The 23,214-nt window shown below is 42.5% G+C and overlaps 1 protein-coding gene across 2 annotated transcripts in view; it reads left to right on the forward strand.

Annotated features, from left to right (window-relative positions):
* The window catches only part of Sesn1 (sestrin 1), a 108,825-nt gene that overhangs the window by 63,380 nt on the left and 22,231 nt on the right, over window positions 1-23,214 (forward strand). Inside the window, exon 1 of one of the 2 annotated variants that reach the window (XM_031348262.1) lies at window positions 21,953-22,141. The exons of the other annotated variant lie outside the window; for it this stretch is intronic. Within the exon in view, the coding sequence (XP_031204122.1) occupies window positions 22,040-22,141 (102 nt within the window). The 5' untranslated portion in view covers window positions 21,953-22,039. Of the gene's footprint in view, window positions 1-21,952; window positions 22,142-23,214 lie in introns of those variants that run through there. 2 annotated transcript variants of the gene reach the window in all.

The raw sequence follows: 23,214 nt of genomic DNA on the forward strand, positions 1-23,214 counted from the left end.
CAGCCCTCACTTCCCCCCATTGTCTATGCAGCCCTCACTTCCCCCCATTGTCTATGCAGCCCTCACTTTGGTTCTATAGCTGAAGCACAGGTGAGAACAAATCAACAGAACAAAATTCAGTCTGCATCTAAAGGAGTGCTTGATGTGCTGCTCTGAAGTCAGGGTATTTTTAAATATTTTTCTTTTTTTTGTTGTTCTTGTTTTGTTTTTTGTTTTGTTGTGTTTTGTATTTTGTTTTGTTTTGTTTTGAGACAGGGTTTCTCTGTGTAGCTTTGGCTGTCCTGGAACTCACTCTGTAGACCAAGCTGGCCTCAAACTCAGAAATCTACCTGCCTCTGCCTCCCAAGTGCTGGGATTAAAGGTGTGCACCACCACTGCCCTGCAAATTATTATTTTTACTTAATTAAAATATCATCCCCCCTCTTTTCTCCTATGCCCTGCCCTACTCCCACTTAAACTTATGGCCTCTTTTTTATTAGCTATTATTGTTACATATATGTATACAAATATCTAAATGCAACCTGCCGAGTCCTGTTAGTTAGTTGTGTGTGTGTTCTCAGGGCTACTTGTCACTGGAGCACTGTGTCCTCTTTGGGGAAGATTAGCCACATCACTCACAGCAGTCCTGGATTGCCACGGCTCTTTATCTAAGGGTGGGCCTGTGAGATGAACTACAGCCACTGTGGCATGCCATCAGCGCTGTCCTTGTTTAAGCAGCTCACGTGCTAAGATTTTATGGTGTGTGGCTTCCCTATAATATCTAGAAGACACAGTCTTGCTGCAGATTTCCCAGTCCTCTGGCTCTTCGAATCTGTCTTCCTCAATGCTCCCGAGCCTTAGGTTGTGTTGTAGATGTATCAGTTGGGGCTTTGTACCTCCTGGTTAGTTGTCCTCTGCATTGTGACCAGCTGTGGCTTTCTGTCACGGTCTCCACCTGCTTTGAGGAGGTCGAGAGTTCCACTTACCTTCGGGTGGAAGGGTAAGTGTGAGAAGGTGCTTAGGAATCTCGCTGGTTTGGGAAAGTATCAGTACCATTCTGTTCTCCAAGACCCACATGACCTCACAGTCACATGTACTAACTAAGTTTACAGCACCAGGCGCCGTTTCCCCTGTTGAGCAGGCCTTCAGCCGGCCAGACGCTTGTGGTGACCATTAAGATATAAGTGCTCTTGTACCTTAGGGACGTCTTACCTTGCAGGTCATTGTTGTGATCCTAGGCAGCACAGCTGAGGACAGTGCTGGCTGCTCCCCTCCCTTGGCAACTTGTAGATTGCCTCTGTTACTATGGGAACTAGTCCTCAGGAAGGAAGGTTTGGTTCGGATCCAGCTCTATTCCTCCATATTCTGTGTCCAAAGTGTATAGTATCATTCGCAGTGGGGACTTACCTTCAACTTGAGGCGACTAAAGGCAGCTGCAGTGGTCTGTATTGCCGGGGAGTTGCTTGGGCTCCCTTCACCAACAACAGCTCAAGAAGGTTTCTCATGCCTGCATCCTTAGCTATTCCTGGTATGTGATAGTGGAGGAAAAAATTCTGGGTTTTGAGGCAGTTCATTTTTAAAAGTTGAACATCTAAGATTGTATTAGTCAGAGTTCTCTAGAGTAATAGAACTTAAGGAGTGTGTGTGTGTGTGTGTTCAATACATGTGAATGAATATGTATATGTACATATATATTCTATATATAGATATGGAATTTATTGGAATTACTTATAGGCTGCAGTCCAGCTAATTCAACCATGGCTGGCTGGGAGTGGAAAGTCCAGGCCTCTTGTAGTCACTCAGTCCCAGAGCTGGCTGTCTCAGCTAGTCTTCAGTATATGCCAGAATCTGAAGAAGTAGGCTCCAGCGCCAGTGAAGGAATAGATGTGCTAGCAAGGGCAAGTAGGCAAAGAACCAGAGCTTCCTTCTTCCCGCAGAAGGTGTGTCAGGTTAAAGGTGCGCCTTCCCACATCACGATCCAGAGCAGAGGCCGCCCTGCCTCCAAGGGCTGGGCCAGAAGGGGAATCACCCACTTCAACCCAAGCAGAAAATGGCTCATGGATGAACCTTCCATTTCTGGATTGTAGCTCATTCTGGACATAGACAGGTTGACAACCAGGAATAGCCATCATAAGCATCATATGCAAAATGGAGCCAGGCATGTAACACAAGCCTAGAAACTTAGTAATCGGAAAGTAGAAGTATGGGATAGCCTGGCTACACGGTGACACTCACCAAATGAGAAAAAGAGCAGAAAAAAGAAAGGAATCTGAGAGTGCGTGTAAAGCCTAGGTTGAGTGCTATAACAGTCATACATCATCAAGTGAATTGGCATGCCTCCTTCTCTCCCTGGTACCATGGAAATGAGCCAAGTTGAAGGATAGCAAAGGGGGTGTGCAAGTCTACAGTAGAAGGGAAACAAGCAGAAACAGAAAAACTAGTGTCTTAGTCAGTGTTGTGAAGAAACACCATGACCAAGGCAGCTCTTAGAAGACATTTAATTGGGGCCTTACTTATAGTTTCAGAGGGTTAGTGGGAGCACAGTGGCAGGCAGGCAGGCGGGCAAGTATAGTGCTAGAGCATTAAATGAGGAGGGGGTGCTTTTCAAACCTCAAACTCACTTCCAGTGACACACTTCCTACAAAAGGCCACACCTCCTAATCCTTCTCTAAAGATTTACTCCGTGGTGACTAAGCACTCAAATATATGAGCCTATGAGGGCCATTCTCATTCACACCGCCACAACAGAGGATGTTCAGATTGGGTTGAAGGAGAGGGAGGGAAGGAAGGAAGGAGGGAGGGAGGGTGGAAAGTAAGTGGAGCTGGGGTATATAGCTCAGTGATGAGGTGCTTGCCTAGAACATCTAGGGTTTTGATCCCCAGCACTCCCAGGCCCCCCATAACATAATGAACTTGAACTTTTGCCTGTATTACTTAGGATATTCGACTGCCAGTGTCAGAACCCTAATATAAGAATTTCTCTGTCTCTTGCTTTCACTGTGTGTGTTAGATATGCGTATGCATGTGTGCATGCAGGCACACTTAGCTTTGTGTGCCCTTGTGAAAGTCAGTTAGACATCAGCTGTCAATTCTTTGTTGCTGTTTAACCTGTTTTGAGACAGTCTCTCAACTAAGCATGGAGCTTTCCAGTTTGCTAGACTACCTGCACCCTGAGCCCCAGGATCCTCCATCATGGGCTTACAGACCTACACTCCCACAGGTAATATTTACTGACCGCTGATGAGTCACTATATGGCTTGTGTAGTACTGTGCCCTCGCTGTATTGTCATTCCCGCTGTGTGTGTGGAGACGGGTAAGGAAGGAGAGATTGAATTTGGCCTGGAACCTGAGCTGTTGAGTTCTGATGCCACTCTACTTTGCTTCTGTTTCCTTATCAATGATTTACAGTAGAGTTTGTCTGCACACCATCTTAGTGCTATATGGAAACACGGCTGAAATATCAGGGGCAATGCTAATAAATGCTTGTTCTTAATTTATTATAAATTATTACTTTTCTCATGTAGATGGAAACCTGAGAGTATGAAGGTGCCAAAATACTGTCAAATGGTGACTTGTCTTCAGCAGGCTGTCACACTGTGTTCTCAAGACCACCTCAGTTTTAAAGGCAGCTAAGGCCCAGTGAGGTAAAACAATGTCCTAAGGTTGGAGCCCAGGTTTCACCTAAAGTTCTGGTACCCTCTGCCTCATGCTGTTGCCATAGTGCTGAAGATAACTGCATAAGAATAGCATGGCACAAACAGCTAGACGTATCTGCAAATGAGTAGTCACAATGGGAATATCCTTACTTATATTAGAAGCATCTCTGTCAAAGCTGCCTTGAGCAATGCCACCTTCATATTTGATTTAGTTTTAAAGTAGAAAGAAATAAAATGTTTTGGGAAATAAATTTCCTTCTGATTGGTAATCAGTTGATAAAGATTCATTCATTTTTATCAATGTATGTGAGTATACACAGCACATGTGTAGACCCTCCGTGGAGCTGGGGCAACCCTCCAGTCTGCTTACTTTTCTATTGTCCTCATGCAGATCCTTGGGAGATGAGACCTTAGCAAGGGCTTTCTTGTCAGGCCCTGGGGGCTTTAGAGCTGGGGTCTCATGCTACTGCGGGACTGGAGGCTAGAAACTGGCAGGTAATGAGAACATAAATGAGAGACGTGAGTGTTAGGAAAGGGATGGCCCTGTTAAAGCCTGTTGTATTTACCTATCGCTTGTTGCAGGTGAGCAGTGCTTAACATTTTGACGGTTGGTTACTTTAGACAAACTTTGTACCAGTATGCCGCATCTCCAGCCCTTTATTACCCTAATAGTAAGAATATACATTCTCTCCCAGACTATACCTCTAAGAACCTCACTGAAAGTGTAAAGAGACTCAGCAAAGCACAAGTTAGTTGGACGTTGTGCTGGTCCATTTGTCAACTTGACACAAACTCGGGTCATTGGTTGAGGGACTCTCAGTTGAGAAGATGGCAGCCCCTGCCAGGCATGTGCTGTGCCATTTTGGACTTAGAACCTCTAAAACTCTAAGCTAGATAACTCTTTTCTTCATATGTAGCCTATCATGTATTTCATCATAGTGACAAAAAGTTGAGTATAGTATTTCCTCACTGAAAACCAAATATAATCGAGATGCTTGAAAGCTGAGGCAGGAGCTATGGCGTCCTGATTGCTCGGCATGCAGAAGGCCCATGGCTCAATCTGTGTCTCCCCCATCTCCCAAAACTGAAAACCATCTACCCAAATCCCATTCTTTGAAAACACTTTAGCAAGTTGGTTTTTAATCAGAATAAAGTTTATTTAATCTGTGAAAAGCAAAAACTAAAATCTACAAAACAACAGAAAAAAAAAATCTGCCTGGAAGCAAACCTTCTCTTTCCTGCTGCTGCTGCTGCTACTGTTTTGTTGATGGTTCTGGGGATTGATAACATGTGGTTTTGAACATACTAGACAACTGCTCTCCCACTGAGCTGTATCTCCAGTCCCGAAAGAAAGATTAATTATGGTACCTGGGCTTGCTGGCACATGACTTTAAGCACTCAGGAGAAGCTGTGAGGCCAGCCTGGTCTACACAAAGTTCTAAGCCAGCCAGGACTACATAGTGAGATCCTGTCAATACAGCAAATATGAAACATTAAAGAAAAATTAATTAGCCAGACCACATCAAAATTTAAAGTTATAATCTTCAAAATAAAAAGATATGCCATAGATTGAAAGAAAATATTTAAGTATTTGCAAGACATAGATCAAACAAAGTACTTGCATTTGGAAGACATAAAGAACATGTATGGATAGATATGGTGTATGCATGTAATTCCACACTTGGAGCCTAAGATATGAGGGTCATAGTCCAAGGCCAGTTTAGACTACATAGCAAGACCCAACCTTTAAAATAAAGCAAAATGGGAAAAAAAAAAAAATCCTCAATTTATAAGAAGCATGGCTAACCTAATCTAAAATTTAAAAAAAAAAAAAATCTTTTCTCTCTCATTGTGCCTTAGAATTTTCACATTTTCTTCTGGGATCACTTTGCTTCTTATATTTTTGGTTGTGAGCCTAGCCTTTAACGGCCGAGCCATCTCTCTAGCCCACTTTGCTTCTTGAATTGAAACTATTTCCCCGAGGCTTTGCTGGCGGTCCACTTTCTAATCCCATCCAATGTGCCTTTCTCTTTTAGTTTCTTAAGAGGTAGTCTCTATGCTCCAACTCAGAAGATGGTCATGGCCTTTCCAGGCTTTGAATACACCTTGTGGGGTTGGTTTTTCCTTTGTAGGTAGAATGCCTTTCTCTCTTGTGAACTTTTAAGATCTTCCTTTTTTTTTTCTGGGTACTTTTAATCCCATCATTCAGGCCTGGTCTACATAGTGAGTTCAAGGCCAACCAGGACTACATAGTGAGACCCTATCTTAAGAAAATAAAGCCAGGGGGCTGGAGAGATCACTCAAAGGTTAAGAGCACTGGCTGTTCTTCCAGAGGTCCTGAGTTTAATTCCCAGCAACCACATGATGGGTCACAACCATCTGTAATGGAATCTAATGCCCTCTTCTGGCCTCCGGGAATCCATGCAGGCAAAACAGTGTATATAGAATAAATAAATAAATCTTTAACAAAACAAACAAACAAAGAATACAAAGAAATTCTGTATTCATTTCTGACTAGTGTGGAGGCTAGAGCCAGCCCACACCAAACTCAATCATTGCTTTGATTTTTGTTGCTGTTGTTTGCTTTGTCTTTTAATTTTTATGTGTATGAATGTTTCACATATCTGTACATCTCTGCACCACTTGCATATCTGGTGCCTGTGGAAGACAAAAGAGGGCACTTGATCCCCTGGAAGCAGAGTTACAGACAGTTGGGACCCACCATGTGGGTGCTGGGACCTGAACCCACATCATCTCCAGAGTTGCCAGTGCCCTTCACCACTCTCCATCTCTCCAGCCCCTGTTGCCTCGGGTTTTGTTGTTGCTGTTTTGGGTTGGTTTTGGTTTTGTTTTGTTTTGTTTGTTTTAAGATCATGTAAGTTGTAAGAAATTCAATACCCTCGTGTGTAATGCATCTGTGAATATTCAGGGCAGTTTTGCTCCAACAAGAATAGAAGTTAATACGTACAAGCAACTTTTTTCCCTGCCTTCTTTTGTAGATTAGGCATTTTTCCTGGGTTGAGAGTCAGTCAGCGTAGTCTCGTGGGGATTGGCTGTGTGATGGGTCTCGGGTCTACAACTCTGAGACTCCCCCATTTATTTCCTGTGCTGCTGTGGCAGGTCACTGGAGATCTGTAGCTCCAGCTCTCCTTGTTTCCCTGGGTCCTCCTGGTCATCACTTCCAACAACTTCTGTTTTTGTTTTAAGGTTTCTATTGCTGTGAAGAGACACTATGACCAAGGCAACTCTTACAAAGGAAAATGTTTAATCGGGGCTGGCTTACAGTTTCAGTGGTTCAGTCCATTATCATTGTGGCAGGGAAGCATGGCAGCATCCAGGCAGACATGATGCTAGAGAGGTAGCCTAGAGTTCTACATCTTAATTCACAGGAAACAGCAGGAGACTGCCATACTAAGCCTAGCTCCACTGTGACACACTTCCTCCAACAAGCCACACCGCCCACTAGTGCCACTTCCTGTGGGCCAAGCATTCATGTGCATGAGTCTTGGAGGACCATACCTATTCAAACCACCACAGCCCATTTTTTAACCTCATCTGTGAGATTGTGGTACTGTTGGGGATGCTCAAGAGAATTTTTTCTGCTCTTCCCTTGTCATTACTTGACCATCCTTTTCTGCCATCAGAGGAGACTATATGTTCCCTTTTAAATTACTGTGTCTTTAGAAACTGGATAAGCAAGCTTGTTACCGAGTTCTTTGCTCTTTCTTGTTTTCTCTTTGGTGTGTGTATACATATCCACATGTGTGTAGGCACACATGCTTAAAGGTGCACATAGAGTGCAGAGGCTGACAGTGGGGTCTACCCCCATGGCTTTCTGCCTTATACTTATTTAGGCAAGCTCTCATGAGCCCAGTGCTTGCCAGTCAAGCTAGCCAACTCGTTCCAAGGATCCCTGTCTGTGCCTCCTAAGGGTAGGAGTTACAGACAAACCATCACACCCACTTGGCGTTTATGTGGGTGCGCCGTCTCCCCAGCCCTTGTTAAAGCTTTCTGTCAAGTAAAAGTGAATCGTCTTCCAGAGAGGCAGACCAAAGGGTTTTTTGGTTTTTTTTGTTTTTTTGGGAGGGTTTTGCTTAGTTGGTTGTTTTTATTTTTCTTTTGTTTTGTCTGAATATAATATATAGTTTGATATGTAGATTCTCTAACATTTAATTTATGTCATTTTAAAAAACATTAGATTCTATCTAAGATGATTTTTAAAAATGAATTAGGGTACAGTAAAATTCTATATCTATAGTCAACATGTCATTTTCTCACACTGCTATCTTCAGAAGTGCTGGGAACCATGTCAAGTGGTGTTTATATGTGAGTGTGTGCGTGTGTGTGCACACTTGTGTATGTGAGTGTGTGCGTGTGTGTGCACACTTGTGTATGTGAGTGTGTGCGTGTGTGCACACTTGTGTATGTGAGTGTGTGCGTGTGTGCGCACTTGTGTATGTGAGTGTGTGCGTGTGTGCGCGCACTTGTGTATGTGAGTGTGTGCGTGTGTGCGCGCACTTGTGTATGTGAGTGTGTGCGTGTGTGTGCGCACTTGTGTATGTGAGTGTGTGCGTGTGTGCACACTTGTGTATGTGAGTGTGTGCATGTGTGTGCACACTTGTGTATGTGAGTGTGTGAATGTGTGCACACTTGTGTGTGTGAGTGTGTGCGTGTGTGTGCACACTTGTGTATGTGAGTATATGCGTGTGTGTGCACACTTGTGCTCACTAGGCTCAACTCTCCTACTCACTCTGAACTCTCTCATCGCTTTGCATAGGCAATGCCGTGCTTAGAGAATGTAGTATTTTCTCATATTTTAAGTCTGTAAAAATGACTATTAGTTATTTGTTAATTTAAATCTTCATCTCTATTTTTCTTTGATTATATAGTGTTACATTTTATTTACACTAAAAATAATTGACCTCATTTAATCTTATAAGACTCAAGCCCATTGATTTCTTCCTAGGGTTTTATACATAGCCCTGTAACACAGTGGGAAATGTATTTTAGATTTCTACATACATGTGACAGCTAGTTCAAAGCAAGGTAAACATACGTCCACAGACATAATTCGCCTTGAAACAGAATGTACTCTCAATATAGACAAAAGAGATTTATTAATTCTCTGTGCCCATACCTTAAGACTGTACACAGGGCTGGTGAGATGGCTCAGTGGACAAAGGCACTTGTCACCAAACCTGACAACTTGAGTTCCATCCTCAGGACCCATGTGTGGTGGGAGGAGAAAACTGACTCCTGCAAGTTGTCTGCTGACCTCTGCATGTACCTGTGTGTGTGCACATACATACAAGTGAGGCAATTAAAAAATGTAACTAAACAATATAGGCACCATCTATCTGAGATTGCAGGGAAAGTCCCACTGGACGAATAGGAAAAGGTGCCGACCAGGACTTGTTGCCCCTCCTCATCTCTCCTGAAGGACACATGCTCACTGGACTGGGAACAGAAGAGAAGCAACAGAACAGAGTCGCACAAGCAGGCCTCACACTGACCAAAGTTCTTATTAACCTTGCCACCCCTGGTTCTCTGTAGAAAGGAAGACAGCTTCTGCAGAAGTGTTCCTGTCGGTCTTAACCGAATTAAAACATGTAAGATGCCAAACCGTGCCTGGTACCTACTAACTACATACATTTTAGTTGTTTTCTTAACATTATAAAGTCTGAAATCATGAAGTTCAGTCTCTGCTTACCTCTGAAGTCCAGTGTTGACTGCATTTGAGTCGTGGTCCAGTGTGAGCTGGTACTTCCTCATCTGAGCAGAACAGTGGCAGTCAGCGTGCCTTCTTTCCACCTCTTTGCCTTTGTTACTTAGAGCAATCTTCAGCCCAGGCGGCATAAGGAGCAAGAATATCTCATGTGGGCACATCGCTGTAGGAATTAAAGAGGAGAGGCTGATGGCAGGTCTGCTGGCTCAACACCTGTAACCTTCATACCTGAGAAACTGAGGCAAGAGGGGGGGCAAGGTTGAGGCCTGCTAAATGGCCCAATGAGATCCTTTCTCAAGAGACCAAAGGCTGAAAATGTGGCTCAGTGGATGAGTATTTGCCTAACATCTCCAAAGCCATAGAGTTCCAGCCCTAAACCACTGAAAATAAAGGACAAAAGAAAGAGAAGAAAGGAAAAGGCTATTTGTCTCAAAAGCAATCAACTGGAAGAAATGACCTAACCTGTAATATCTACTTCCCCGACAATGTTGGATGTGTTACAAACTGGAGAAGCATTGCTGAGACTTCTAATGACATGTAAATAAAGTAAATTAGTAAGGTTAGTAGCCAAAGGAAGCTTGAATCTCACATAGAGCATCTCTTTTCCAAATGATATGGAAATGCTACCTTTTTTATTAACTTAACATGTCCTTTTTTCTGTGACAACTGAGGAGAACAGGATGACATACAGCTATGTCAACTTGTAAATAAAAGCTAAAGCTGCTGTTCTAAATGTTTACATTCTTCCCATCCTTTGATAAAGTATCAAAGAAAAATAACACAGGCATATTTTTTACAGTAATCTGCACTATTATTAGCAAACCTGTGTTTTAACATGTCTGACAAATTTAGGAAATAAAGGATGATCACAGCAAGTCAAGACAGTCTACTTACAATATTACGATTTAGGGAACCAAAACTAGCAATTGTCAGGGTGGGCATTGGGGTGGATGGGGCTTAGGGTTTCAGACTTGCCAGGCATGTGCTCTCCAACCAGCCATTGCCCACCAAAGCATTTGCAGTGTGAGAGGGGCTCAGGCCAGTGAATGGCTCAGCCTGGAAAGGCCTTCCTACTACAACCTGAGGGACCTGGGCTTGACTCCATCATAATCACCACCCCTCCACCTCCCCACTCCATCTCCCCACCCCTTCCATTTCCTCACACCTTCCACCTCCCCACCTACCTCCACCTACCCATCCACACTACACTACCATCCATCACCCATGGACAGCTGGCAGAGAACTTAAGTCACAAAATTAGCCTCTGATCTTCACACCCACACCATGGCACATGTACCCACAATACACATCATGCACATGCATGTACTTACATGTATACAGAAATAAAGAGAAATTTAAGCATAACCCTTGGAAACTTTCACAGAAAATATTGGAAATTGCTTTAAAATGCTTTCTAAATTCAGTAAAAAAGCAAAGCAAAAGAAACTGAAGTTTTGTTTGTTTCTGCTTGTGTTGTAAGTTAGCCTTCAGTGTAAGGTAATGCTGAGGTTTGAGAAAACTGTACATGACAGTGACATCAGCAACACTCTGAAAACCTCTCCAGAATCCTCAGGAAATCTGTCCAGGGAGGCTGTGGCATGAGGAGGAGATAGGACAGACCTGGCGGCCTTCAGCTGGCTTTGTTTGGAGGTTGTGCTTGGTTTTATTTGACTGTTTTACCCATGTCTTAAACCTTTGGAAATACACTGTTGCCTTTCATTATTCAAGATTCCCCCTATGAATTTTGGAAATTGTTAGGGAATTTAAAAAGAAAAGAATCTTTTCTTATAAAGATTCCTACTCTTATTTCCAACCTATACAAGAAAAGAAAATTTTCCACAAATTCTATATTTGTATTTAAATGCATTAATGGCAATTTATTGTATATCTTATTTAATGTATATTCTATGTGCTGTATAAAGATGAAAGAAATAAATTATTGGTACAATAGTAGAGTCAAGAGCTGACAAAGAGATTTTTATCAATTACTTTTAACCTGGAACAGTGTATCCTGTTTTATAAGTTGTTGTATTCTACTCTGACATTTGACACTATATAATTTAAAAGAAAAAAATTGAAGGTTGCACCCCATTGGTATCTGGAGCAGTTGAATACTTTGTGTTTGTCTGCTTTGTGATTGGCTGACATGTTGCTAGGCTTGTGTTTTGTTCTTAGAGAAGTTAAAAAGTTGAGGGTGACCCATTTGAACTGCACCCTGCTGCTTTGCCGGCCCTGCCCTTCCCTTCCCTCCCTTACCCTCCCCCGTCTTCTGAAGTTTAGAATTGTTTTTTAACCCATCATTTTGTAAAGTTAGCATACAGTATCTTAACATTTTTAAGTTCTAATTGTGTGTGGTGCAGAGATGAAAATACTGTTATTTAAATTGTTTAAATGTATTTGGATTTGCTGACATAAAACGAGTCTAAATCATAGAGAGGAAACACTTTTTTTTTTAAAGGTTTATTTATTTATTTTATGTGTATAAGTACACTGTAGCTGTACAGATAGCCGTGAGCCATCATGTGGCTGCTGGGAACTGAACTCAGGACACCTGCTCTCTCTGGCTTAATACACTGTAGCTGTCTTCAGACGCACCAGAAGAGGTTGTCAGATCTCATTACGGGTGATTGTGAGCCACCATGTGGTTACTGGGAATTGAACTCAGGACCTTTGGAAGAGCAGTCAGTGCTCTTAGCCACTGAGCCATCTCACCAGCCCGAGGAAACACATTTTTAAAAAGCTATTATAAAGACTAAAGACTATCTGGATGTCATTGATATCTTTATTAATAAGAATAAATCCAGAGGCTCATCTTTTGGGGTTTTTGTTTCTCCAGTTGACAGCTAACTAGGTCAGACTTTGTGATGTTGGATAGGGATATAAATAGCTACATTGGTACTTCGTGATGTTGGATAGGGATACAAATAGCTACATTGGTACTTTGTTGCTGAAGGGAGGAGCTGGCTTTATTCATAGTTTCTTGAAGACTAGAGATTGACAGTCTTCAGGGCAGGCTACATCAAACTGCTGGAAAGTGAGGCTTGTCTAGCTTAGCAGAGCATCTGCACGGTTGTGAGCCCAGTGCCTTCTCTCTTTTGGGCTCTCAGTGGCATTGATGGGTGTGAGCCTGTGAACTAGACTTCCCAGCTGAGTGCTAGAGCCATGAGAGCTCTCCAGGCCTTAAGACATGCCCCAAGTCTGACTCTGAGTTCTAGGTACAGATCGTGAGTGCGTCCTAGAGAAAACAACAATTCAAATACATTGTGAACTTATATTCTTTAACCAAGCCATATTACCAAAATTCTTTCATAAATAATCTCTAAAACTTTACCATTTTTATGAACAAATGACTTCTTTAGGTTGGAATAAAGATAAATTACCTATCAAATTGGTCAGTAAGAATGATCAGAATTTATGTTTTAGGCAATTTGAAATTAAGTTATGAAAATTAAGTTAAGCCCCATATGATTGCTAAATTTTCTTAAGTTCATGATATTGAAAAAACTATGTTTACACAAATAACAATTAGTTTTGTGTATTTTTAAATTTTTATTGTGTGTTTCATGCATTTGGATAAGTTTCAGTCGATTAGTTTTAGTCGTTCTCACACATAGAGTCACGCCCTGCCTCATTCCCCTCTTTCACACCTTCGTAATCAGTCATCCTGCCAAGGGCTCCCTCAGCAGACCCCTCCTGCTCTCAGGCTTCCTGTGTGGGAGCCTCTGAGTTTCTTACTGAGCAAGCATGGGGAGAGGTTATCCACTGTGGTTTTGAGTGAAAGTTTGAGTCTTTTGTGGTGCTGGGAGCTGAACTGATGGCTTTGCGTGCCTAGCAGGCGCTTAGCCTTCACCAGCCGGCCACCACTCTCAGTAGGCTCCCTCACACTGTCAGGACCCTGGAATTCATTCAGTGACCAAGACACTATCACAAAATAGAGAATTCAGGATTTCAAACAACTTCTATCTTTTTATCATTCCTGTAAAATTACACCACAAGGCAGCAAAGGCTGAAGTGTGGCTAAATAACCCTAGTGGGCTGTGTAGTTCATTTCTCTGGTATTCAGAAACTGACTGTGCTGTGCCTTGAGACACAAGGGCCAAGTGAACAGATGTGCTGGAGCTGCTTCTGACATTTAAAGAAAAAATGCCCCCTGCTCTAATAGCCCATCCACTACTGAATATACTCATGGGGACAGGGACAGGGGATGAGGACAGCGATGGGGACGGGGATGGGGACAGCGATGGGGATGAGGACAGTGATGGGGACGGGGGATGAGGACAGTGATGGGGACGGGGATGGGGACAGCGAGGTCAGCGTTCATGAGCATTCTAGGCTATAGCACAGGTTTGAAGACAGCCCGGGCTAGATGAGACCTGACTGCTAACACCCACCTCCCAAAAAAGAAAAGAAAACCAAAAGCTCGAAAGACTAGGGTAGTAACCATCTGTACCCCATCTCTGAGACATCAGCAAGAATGTTCTCACAGGTACTCGCAGAGATGAATTCCAGAGAAGAAGCATGGTTTCTAGCTACTGAATTCTTAGTGACACCATATATGGCATCTCCAGTTAACCCAATGTTGGTAAACATTTGTAGACTTTGTGAAAAATCTGTTCCAAGAAATAATAATTTGAGGGTTCTAAAGCATGGGTTTTTTTTGTTTTGTTTTTGTTTTTTCTGTTTAGTTGATGCTGGTTTTTTTAGAAGGAGTCTCACTGGCCAGAGAGGCTAGCCTCCAACTTGGAATCCTCTTGCTTCAGTCTCCTGAGTTCTGGAATTACAGATGTGTACCATCATGCTCTGTCAAAAACACAGAATCCTTGATAAAATCAGGAATTAAGTGAAAAGAGTAGAATTTAAAAGCTGAAATAAAAATGTATAAATCATGAAGTTCACTTGCTCTTCATTTTGAGCTGCGGAGGACAGCATCTAGCTGACGGGGGACTTACAGGCTATGGCTTTGTCCCCCTTTTCCTTTCCCTCTTCCACCCCTTTCTTCTTTCCTCCCATCCTCCTTTTCTTCCAGAACTGAGTTACAAACTAAGTAACTGCCCCACTTAATATTCCCTGCAGAGCTCCAAGCCACCCACTCTCTGTAAGAGTTCCACATCCTATATCCTACATATATCCTACATTGGATATTTAAAAGTTTAAATGTATATAGCCTGCACTCAGTAAATATTTATAAATATATCTGGCTACATATGGCTATGTAAGCTCAAGATTTCTGTAAATTGCCAAAGTACCCAGCATTGACATCTGTACATAACCCTATACCAAAACCTTCAAAATTAGTGAAATTATAGTAAAGTAATCATCTAAATAAAATTTTATTTTGGTACTTTGCAATTTGCAAAAAAAGTAAGGACACAAAAATTAGGATCTATTACTACAAATGAAGTGACCTTGAATTCTGTTCAAAACTGACATGTGAAAAGCATAAATAAAAAAAAACAGTATTATCTCTTTCTTCTAGAAGAACATTTTAGGTAATAGAAAGTGGGTTGTAACCAACAAAACTAACTATGTTCAGTTGCTGACCATCTGAGCCCTGAATTTACCCCACCCTTTGGATAAAGAGGGGGATGGTCTGCAGACGGCTGAGTGGGGAGTAGAGCGCATGGCAACATTCAACGTTCAGCAAACGAATGGCAATCGGCACTTAAGACATAAGGATATACAAGTGGTCACCACATGTAGCCCTGTACCTTGTGCCCAAACAGTAGACATCAGAGGGAGATAAATGAAGAAAAAGAGGTCTTAAAGCTTAAAGGCCTAAAGTAAAGATTATTACAGTATTGACTGGGAATTCTCAGAACTGTACACATGCAGAACAGGTAGAAAGCACTGCTCCCCACCTACCAGCAGGCATGGGGCAGGAGAGGCATTGGATAGTGGGCAGAACAAAAGATAACTTGACTTTAAATTTTTTAAATGCTATCTTTACCATTTTGTCTTTTAGAATCAAAATTATGTGTAGCATGAATAATGATTTAGAACTCATGATTGAGCTAAGGATCATTAATATGCATTTAGCCCAAGCACTTTAACCATGTCTAGAATTTATTCTGTAAAGAAAATGGAACTTGAGAGTGGGGTTCCTTCAGGTCTGTGGGCTCAGAATAAGTATAAGGTAATTAGGTTTGAGGGCTGGGATGTGGCTCAGTGGTAGAACACTTGCCTAGCGTGTCCAAACCCAACTAAGTCATCAAGATAAATAGATTTCATTTTTAATCTCTTTTGGAGTGAGTTTTTAGATTTAGATATAAATGAAGTAATAGCCCCAAAAGCTATTTTTAAAATTACACAATATCTATATATTCATAGTCTAAGACATCTTTTCTACTTGTTTATGTCATGTGCTTAGTGTCTTGAGCTGCCTTTGACTTGTATCAGCGTGTCTGCTCAAAGCCTTTGGTAGCTTCCAAGGCTGTAAAAGATCAACTATCCCCACGCTCACCTCTTCTGGACCTCCTCATATTTCCAATCAGATCTATTCCCTTTTAATTTGATGCTGCTGAGAAGTGACTGTCTGCTGACTGAATGGTGCCATTTAACTTCATCTCAACAGAGCTGCTCCCTATCACTTCACCCTAGATGGCCCTTGGATAGTTAAAGCCAAGCTGGCTTACAAAATGTTCCACGAGTCTTGTCAGACAATGGTCTGTACACAGGCAGTGTCTGACTTGCATGTACCTGCCTGACTTAACAAGGGAGTTATACATGCTGTTGGGGAATCCTGTCTTGCCAGTGCAAGAAAGTGAGCAGTCCAGAAATCAGAGTAAGTATCTATCTGTAGCCTCGCTCAGAGGAGCGAGAGGCTAGAAACAGCTAGTCCTGGAGGAAGATGAGCTGCCCTGCCTCTGAGCCTCTGAGCATGCATGCACGCAGCCCCCGAGTCTTCAGATCTTTAACAAGACAATGTTGAATTGGTTGTCAAGCCCTGTACTGAGCCAGTACTTTAATTGACACACTGCTTTAGAGTCTATGTACATAGAGTCTGTGCTGGTGGTTGCACACAAAGGCTCTGGAGAGGCAGCAGAGCTCAACACTCACAGCTTAATGATGTGCATCTCTAAGGGACAACTTAGATAATGTGTCTGTCACTCACAGTGAGTACTGTGAATTAGCTTAGGCCCCAAGATCTTTCCCTTACCAGAGAGGAATGCAGGTACTGTGCAGAGAGCAGTTAGTAGGCCTGATGGGCAAAGTCAGATAGTCCTGATGATCTGGAGGTCCTGGAGATCTGAGAAGAAATACTAGGAGGAGTAACAGGGAGAGAGAGGCTCTGAGATGAAGACCCAGATCGCCCACACCCTCCCTCCCTGTCCTGAGCTCCACGTGAGTCAAATGGAGGCAGTAAGTTTTCTTTTTGCCTGATTTCTTTTCTTGCCCTAGAATCAAAAGCTTAACCAGCTGCAGCAGCAAAATGTTAACTTGGCATTCGTTAGGAGACACAGCTTCATATCATGACTGCTGCTTTGTAGTGTTTGTTTGTAAATCCGGAAGACGTGGGTTCTAATTCCATATTGCATTTTACTTTTATGACCTGGAACAAATCAGTCATGGTTCATTGAGTTTCTGGTTCACAAGTGTGAACAATAGGATAATGGAGGCTGCCTTATGCACACACATGCTTACTGTCTGACACATAGAACTTGAGAAGTTACTGCTCTCTTTATCATCGGCCTGGCAAACTGGAGCATCTATTGTACCACACTGGATTTTTAAGGATGAAAATGACTTTTTAATTTAAAACCATTAAGGCTTTTTAGAATACTATTTCTTTACAAGTATGGGTAATGGCCTATATTTTTAAACTCCTTTGTGCAGGGATTTGAAACATTTGACATTTGTAAAAGAAGAAACCTTAAATAAAAGAGAAAAACAAAGACTGGTCCTCAGTCTTGCTGCTTTAAGGTAATATAATTATGAAAATTCAGCTGAAGAAGTGTAAAAGCACAGAGCAAGTAAGAATAATTAAAATTGATTTGATAATGAAAGGATGGTAATGTACCCAAAACACGAGGAAGAAAAGAAAAAAAGTGCTTTGTTAGCAGAGCAGCTCTATATTTAAAAACAGGAAGATACAAGCTGGAGGAGAATATTTTTGACAAAATTAGTAAGCAGAAGTAACCTTATAAACCAGCTTATTCTACATGAAATATTTTAATTGACAACTGGGAATTTTTGCACTACATAAATCTGACAGATCCCACTCTTGGTTTAAAGGCTGAACACAACACACTGCTATATTCTTACCAGTTACTGAACACAAGTCGGAGCCTGGTGAATGACTGTGCATCTGTACTGTGACTTTGGTTAGCAGCTTGGGAAAGCACGGCCACTGCCAGTCATTTGCTAGACTGTCTGCTCCCAGAATCTCCCCTGAATTATATTAATAACTGTTCTTTCTACTAGACTATGCCTATTCCGTCATATGAATTGATTATACATTTTAAAGATCTAATGAGTTCAGTAAAGACTCTTGGCCAGCAGAGCAAATAACTTGAGAACTATCTTCGAGATTTCAAGACGCAGAGTGCAGAGCTTCCTTCAAGGAACACGTTTCTACCTCCCTGGACAGAAACCTGCCTTGGACAGAGGAAAACTCTGACACTGGTCTTCCTTCACCTCGCTCTCCACACCACCCTCTTACTGTGTCAGGGCTGCCCCAGCCACCTCTCTGACATCTCTCTGCTCCCCATTTTGCCTCATTCAGTAGATTTTTCTAAACCCCAGCTAAATGCAGATAGAATGTTACTCTTTTGTTTAAACCTTTCAATAACTCCACAGTACCCTTTGTAATGAAACTTAGATTCCTTATTGAAAGTTGAATACAGTAACTAAACCTTAATCATTTGCTCCTAGTTGTCTCCTCTCCCTCCAGACCCAGAGCATTTCCTTCATTTGACTTCCCTTGAAAGACTGCTGTGTCCAGCCCTTTGTATCTGCTAGACTCTGCTGAGGGCTGCTTCCCTCAGAAACAGAATCGTCCCCAACAGTCTCTGCCGATCCTTGCAGCTCCATCTGAGGTGTTCTTCCTCCAGAAAGTTGATTTTGACAGATCACTCCATGCCTGGACTCTGAATAGCCATGTCAGAGCCCACACCAGGTCATTCGCTGTTGCTCACACTCCATGCCTGGACTCTGAATAGCCATGTCAGAGCCCACACCAGGTCATTCGCTGTTGCTCTGCTTTGCATGAGTATCAGCTCTCCTTGAAGAGATGAAGGTATAGGCATTCTGCTAGGGACATACACAGAGAAAATGAATCTCACTTTGACAGAGCTTGTGATTTGGCCAAAACAGTTTTAGAGGAAAAGAAAATTCTATTGCCTCTTTGATCAGATGCCAGGATTCTTCCTAAAAGGAACAAAATGTTGAAGTGAAATGTTCAAATAGCAGACTTTATAAAATAGCTCCTGGCCTGTGCTGTGCTGATAACTCTCAGAAAGCATGGGAATTACAGCCCTTCCCAGGCCCGCCATGCTCAGATGCTCGCCCTTTCCTTTGGTATCTATGGCATGCTCAGTGTGTTCAACACTGGACACCTTCCTGCCCTACCCAAGAAATAAATGTCTTAGGTAAACACAAACTGTCTAGTAAATGATTTGGAGGAGAAACATCCCCAGAAGTGAAAGCCACATGGTATTTCCAGGACAATCAATACATTTGTTGGAATTCATGGTCACTGTAGATTTATTTGGGGCAGTGCTTTTTAATGTTTCTTAATGGACAGTGAAGTGACTAATTCATAGTACTGTCTATACAAGAGAGCAGAAGTTAGTACTCTTGGAAGTATTTAGGTCAGTCTTTATAGAGACCATAAAGCAATCTTGGATATTTAATAGCTTGAAGGTTCTCAGTAAACTATTGAATTAGAATGTAAGTTAAATTATCTTTCATTTCTTGCAAGACAGCATTAAATAATTGGAACTATCCCCCAAAAAATTGCTTTGTTTTTCCTAATTTAGTTTGGTATATCTTAACTTGTAATTAATTAATTAATTAATCAACTGATTAATTTATTTATTCTACATCCCAGTTGCAGTCTTCCCTCCCTCCTCCTCTTCCAGCCCCTCCTTCTCACTACCCCACATCCACCCCTCTTCCCTTTCTCCTCAGAAAAGGGGAGGCCTTCTGTGGACGCCAGCCAGCCTTGGCATGTCAAGTGCCACTAAGACTAGGCACATCTTCCTCTACTGAGGCCAGACAAGGCAGCCCAGGTAGGGCACAGGGACCCAAAGGCAGGCACAGAGTGAGAGACAGCCCTGCTCCTGCTTCAGGAGTTCCACATGAGGACTGAGCTACACAGCCATTACATATGTGCAGAGTCCTATGGGCCCTGGTGAGTTGATTCTGTAGGTTCTTCAATCCTTCCTCCATAGGATTCCCCAAGCTCCACCTAATGATTGTCGTAGGTCTCTGTATCTGTTTCCCTCAGTTACTGGATGAAGCCTCTCAGATGGCAACTATGCTAGCTCCTGTCTGCAAAAAAACAGATTATATTTGTATCTATACATATTATATTTGTGTATATATATATAGATACATATACATAATATATAAATATATATATATACACATATATATATACACACACACAAATACACACCTGTATATATATTATAATAGTGCCAGGGCTACGCTCTCTCTCATGGCACGGGTCTCAACCTGGGTCAGTCATTGGTTGGCCATTCCCTTGGTTTCTGTTGACTTTGCCCTTGCATACCTTATAGGCAGGACAAGTGAAAGTCTGGTGGCTGGGTTGGTGACCAAGTCCCAGATTGGAGGTCTTGCCTGGTTACAGGAGATGGCTGTTTTCAGCTGAGCTGTGTTTTTCAATAAATACTTACCAAGCTCTAAATATTACACATAACACATACAATAGACCGCTTTAATGTGACACTTTATTATTTTAAACCATCTTAGAATGAGCTGAATTCATGTTTTCCCTTTGTGTCTTGTAAATAGAAAAGTAAGCACTGTTTTTGTAATGGAGAACAATTTTAATAATTTCATAAACATGGCATACCCTGCTAGATAAACTAAACTATAACTTCAGAAAATAAAACTGTCACTCAACAATTCCACAGTCATCATTTTTCATCTGCTTCACTCTTTTTTTGTTTATTTGTTTGTTTTTTGAGACAGGGTTTCTCTGTATAGCCCTGGCTGTCCTGGAACTCACTCTGTAGACCAGGCTGGCCTCGAATTCAGAAATCCACCTGCCTCTGCCTCCCAAGTGCTGGGATTAAAGGCATGTGCCATCACCACCCAGCTTGCTTCACTCATTTTTAAACTTGCTTTTATAAATTTCAACCCCACATATTAATTAAATTCATTTCTCTAAGTTACTCATTTTCTGCCAGGTCATTCAAGAGGGGGTAGCTTAATGGATCTGTATTGTTTGTTTATGGTTAAGTAGAGATTTGATGGTACCATTTTTTTTTTTTTTTTTTGGTGGCTCTTCAGCAAAAGAGAGCTTAGACCTCTTTTTTATTAACTGCTTCTCTTCGTTAAAAAAGAAAGCGAAGATTTGTGAGGAGGGCTATAAGAAGTTGCAACAATTGATCTTACCTGCAGGAGAAAAAGAAAGAGTAACGATTTTTAACCTGTGACTTTCAAAATATGAAGGTTCAAGAGCTGAAAGTGTAACAGTCTTGTTTGACACACTGTAACCTCACCTCCCAAGACTGAAACTTTTTTTCTTCTTGAAGCCCTAGTTGTGTTAGTGTTTAGTCAATTAAGCCCCATTTATTTCCTTTTTTGAGTGTGTTCCAACTTTTTCTTTTCTTAACCTGAACATGTAAGCTTTTGGAAACTGAAGCATAGAAAAAAGAGATCTAATTTAACAAGTTTTTTTTTCTCTTAAGAAATCAATAAAGCTACCAAAGGAAGGAAATAGTATTGACACAAGATTTAGATTCTGGATCTAAAAGTGTCACCGATTTATGTCTTAAGCTCTGTTTTTCCAAGTTCCTTGTTAGATTTCACAGAGGGTTTATTTGTAACGCAGGTATCTGTGAGGGAATATTAGATGTTGTAATGCTATCGAATGTAGTTGTTGAGGAAGGACAGTTGGGAGACTTGCTGCCAAGGAAAATATTTATAGTTTCTACATCGCTTGCCAAGAATAAATTTTACATTGCATATAGGCCATGGTCTCCTGCTTCTGCAGCCCACTCTGCCTCATTTGGGTATCAACAAGGAAAAAGGCTCGGTCGTTTGTACAATATAAGGAAAACTGGATTTTTCCTGGTGATGTCAGGGCCCGGCTAGGTGACGTTTCTGACTGCCTGTGGGTAAATGCCCGGCCCTAGCCCGGGAGTTGGGAATTAGGTTGCCTTTCCCTAAGTCCCGGGATGCACATTGCATCTTCCAGCCAGGGTCCCACCCAGCGAGCCTGTTCCCAAACTGAGTGTCAGCTCCACACTGGGCGCTTGGCCTTCAAGCTTGTTTTTGCTGGCCGGGTCCGCACGCTCTCCAACCCCAGCGCCAAGGGGTGGGGCTACGAGTCCCCGCGGGCCGGATTGGCGGGCGTGCCCGGCCGGCAGTGGAGTGACAGGCGCGGGGCGGGGCCTCGCGGCTTGTTTGTCAGCGCCGCCTGCCCCGCCCCCGCCGTGCGCCGACTGAAGCGCTGCAGACCGACCACGGCCGCAGCAGTCCCCCCGACATGCGCCTGGCCGCCGCGGCGAACGAGGCGTACACAGCCTCGCTGGCCGTCTCCGAGCTGCTGAGCTGCCACCAGTGCGGCGGGGACCGCGGCCAGCACGAGGTACGGGGCGGGCGAGGGCTGAGGGCGGTGGGGCTGAGCGCCGCGGACACTAGCTCGCACCGGTAGCTTCTCAAACGCCCCCGAGGGCGGCGCGGCCTGGGCGAAAGGACTGCACCACCCGATCACCTACGGGGAGATGTCGGGCAGAAGGACTGCTGTGCCTGCCGCTGCAAGCTCAGGTCCAACAGACTGGATTTTCCCTCTGGCGCTCGGTCAAAGCAGACTGTTCAGTCACCCTTCCCTCGCCAACGTGCATTTAGAATCAGACACATTTGAGTCGTTTAAATGATACTGCCTGGAATAAAAAAACAAAAACAAAAAACAAGCCCCCAAAACGCCGCCTAGCCCTGTGCCGCCTAGCCCTTGTTTATTAAGCCATCCCTGCTGTGCCTGCAGAACTATTTAATTGAGGTGTGGTGTGGTGTGTGTGTGTTTTAAGTGGTGCAAATAGGATGATGTTTTAAAATTGCTAAAATAGCCTTCGCTAAAAGTTGAACATTCAAAGGCTTTGAATCTAAAGGGATGAGAGTCGATACTGAAATTGGAATTGAAATCAGAATGTTTGTTTGTCTTAGTTCAAGAAGTCTAAATGAGAATAATCTCCTTGTTGCTTTGCCCATTAAAATGACACAGGTCAGTTTTTTAAAAGTCTATGAATCCGTACACTACGAATAGTCATGAAAATGTAATGAAATGAAATGATTCCATGAAGGGATTCTAGATTTAGCATTCATGGATACATTGCATGCTGATTATTTACACATACCAAAAACAACCTTCAGAAATAATTTTTAAAGCTCAGTAGTAGACTGCTATGTGAAAGACTCTGGGTTCTATACTCAGTGTCAATAAATAAACCGTAAAGCGTTGCTTCTGGAACCTTAAAAAAAGAGAGATCGTGGAAGTGTTGAGTTAGCATTTATGGTTTGTGTATGCAGGCCATCCTAGATCTTTCTGCTCCCATTCTTAGAAACGAACCCTAGTGGTCATGCCTGAACAGCTCTTATTTCTGACAGCATTTTTGTGCAATATCCTCAGCTCAGACTTAGAATTTCCAGTGATCCACAGTAGCT

The sequence above is a fragment of the Mastomys coucha genome, unplaced genomic scaffold, assembly GCF_008632895.1.
Source record: "Mastomys coucha isolate ucsf_1 unplaced genomic scaffold, UCSF_Mcou_1 pScaffold3, whole genome shotgun sequence".
Classification (NCBI taxonomy): Eukaryota; Metazoa; Chordata; class Mammalia; order Rodentia; family Muridae; genus Mastomys; species Mastomys coucha.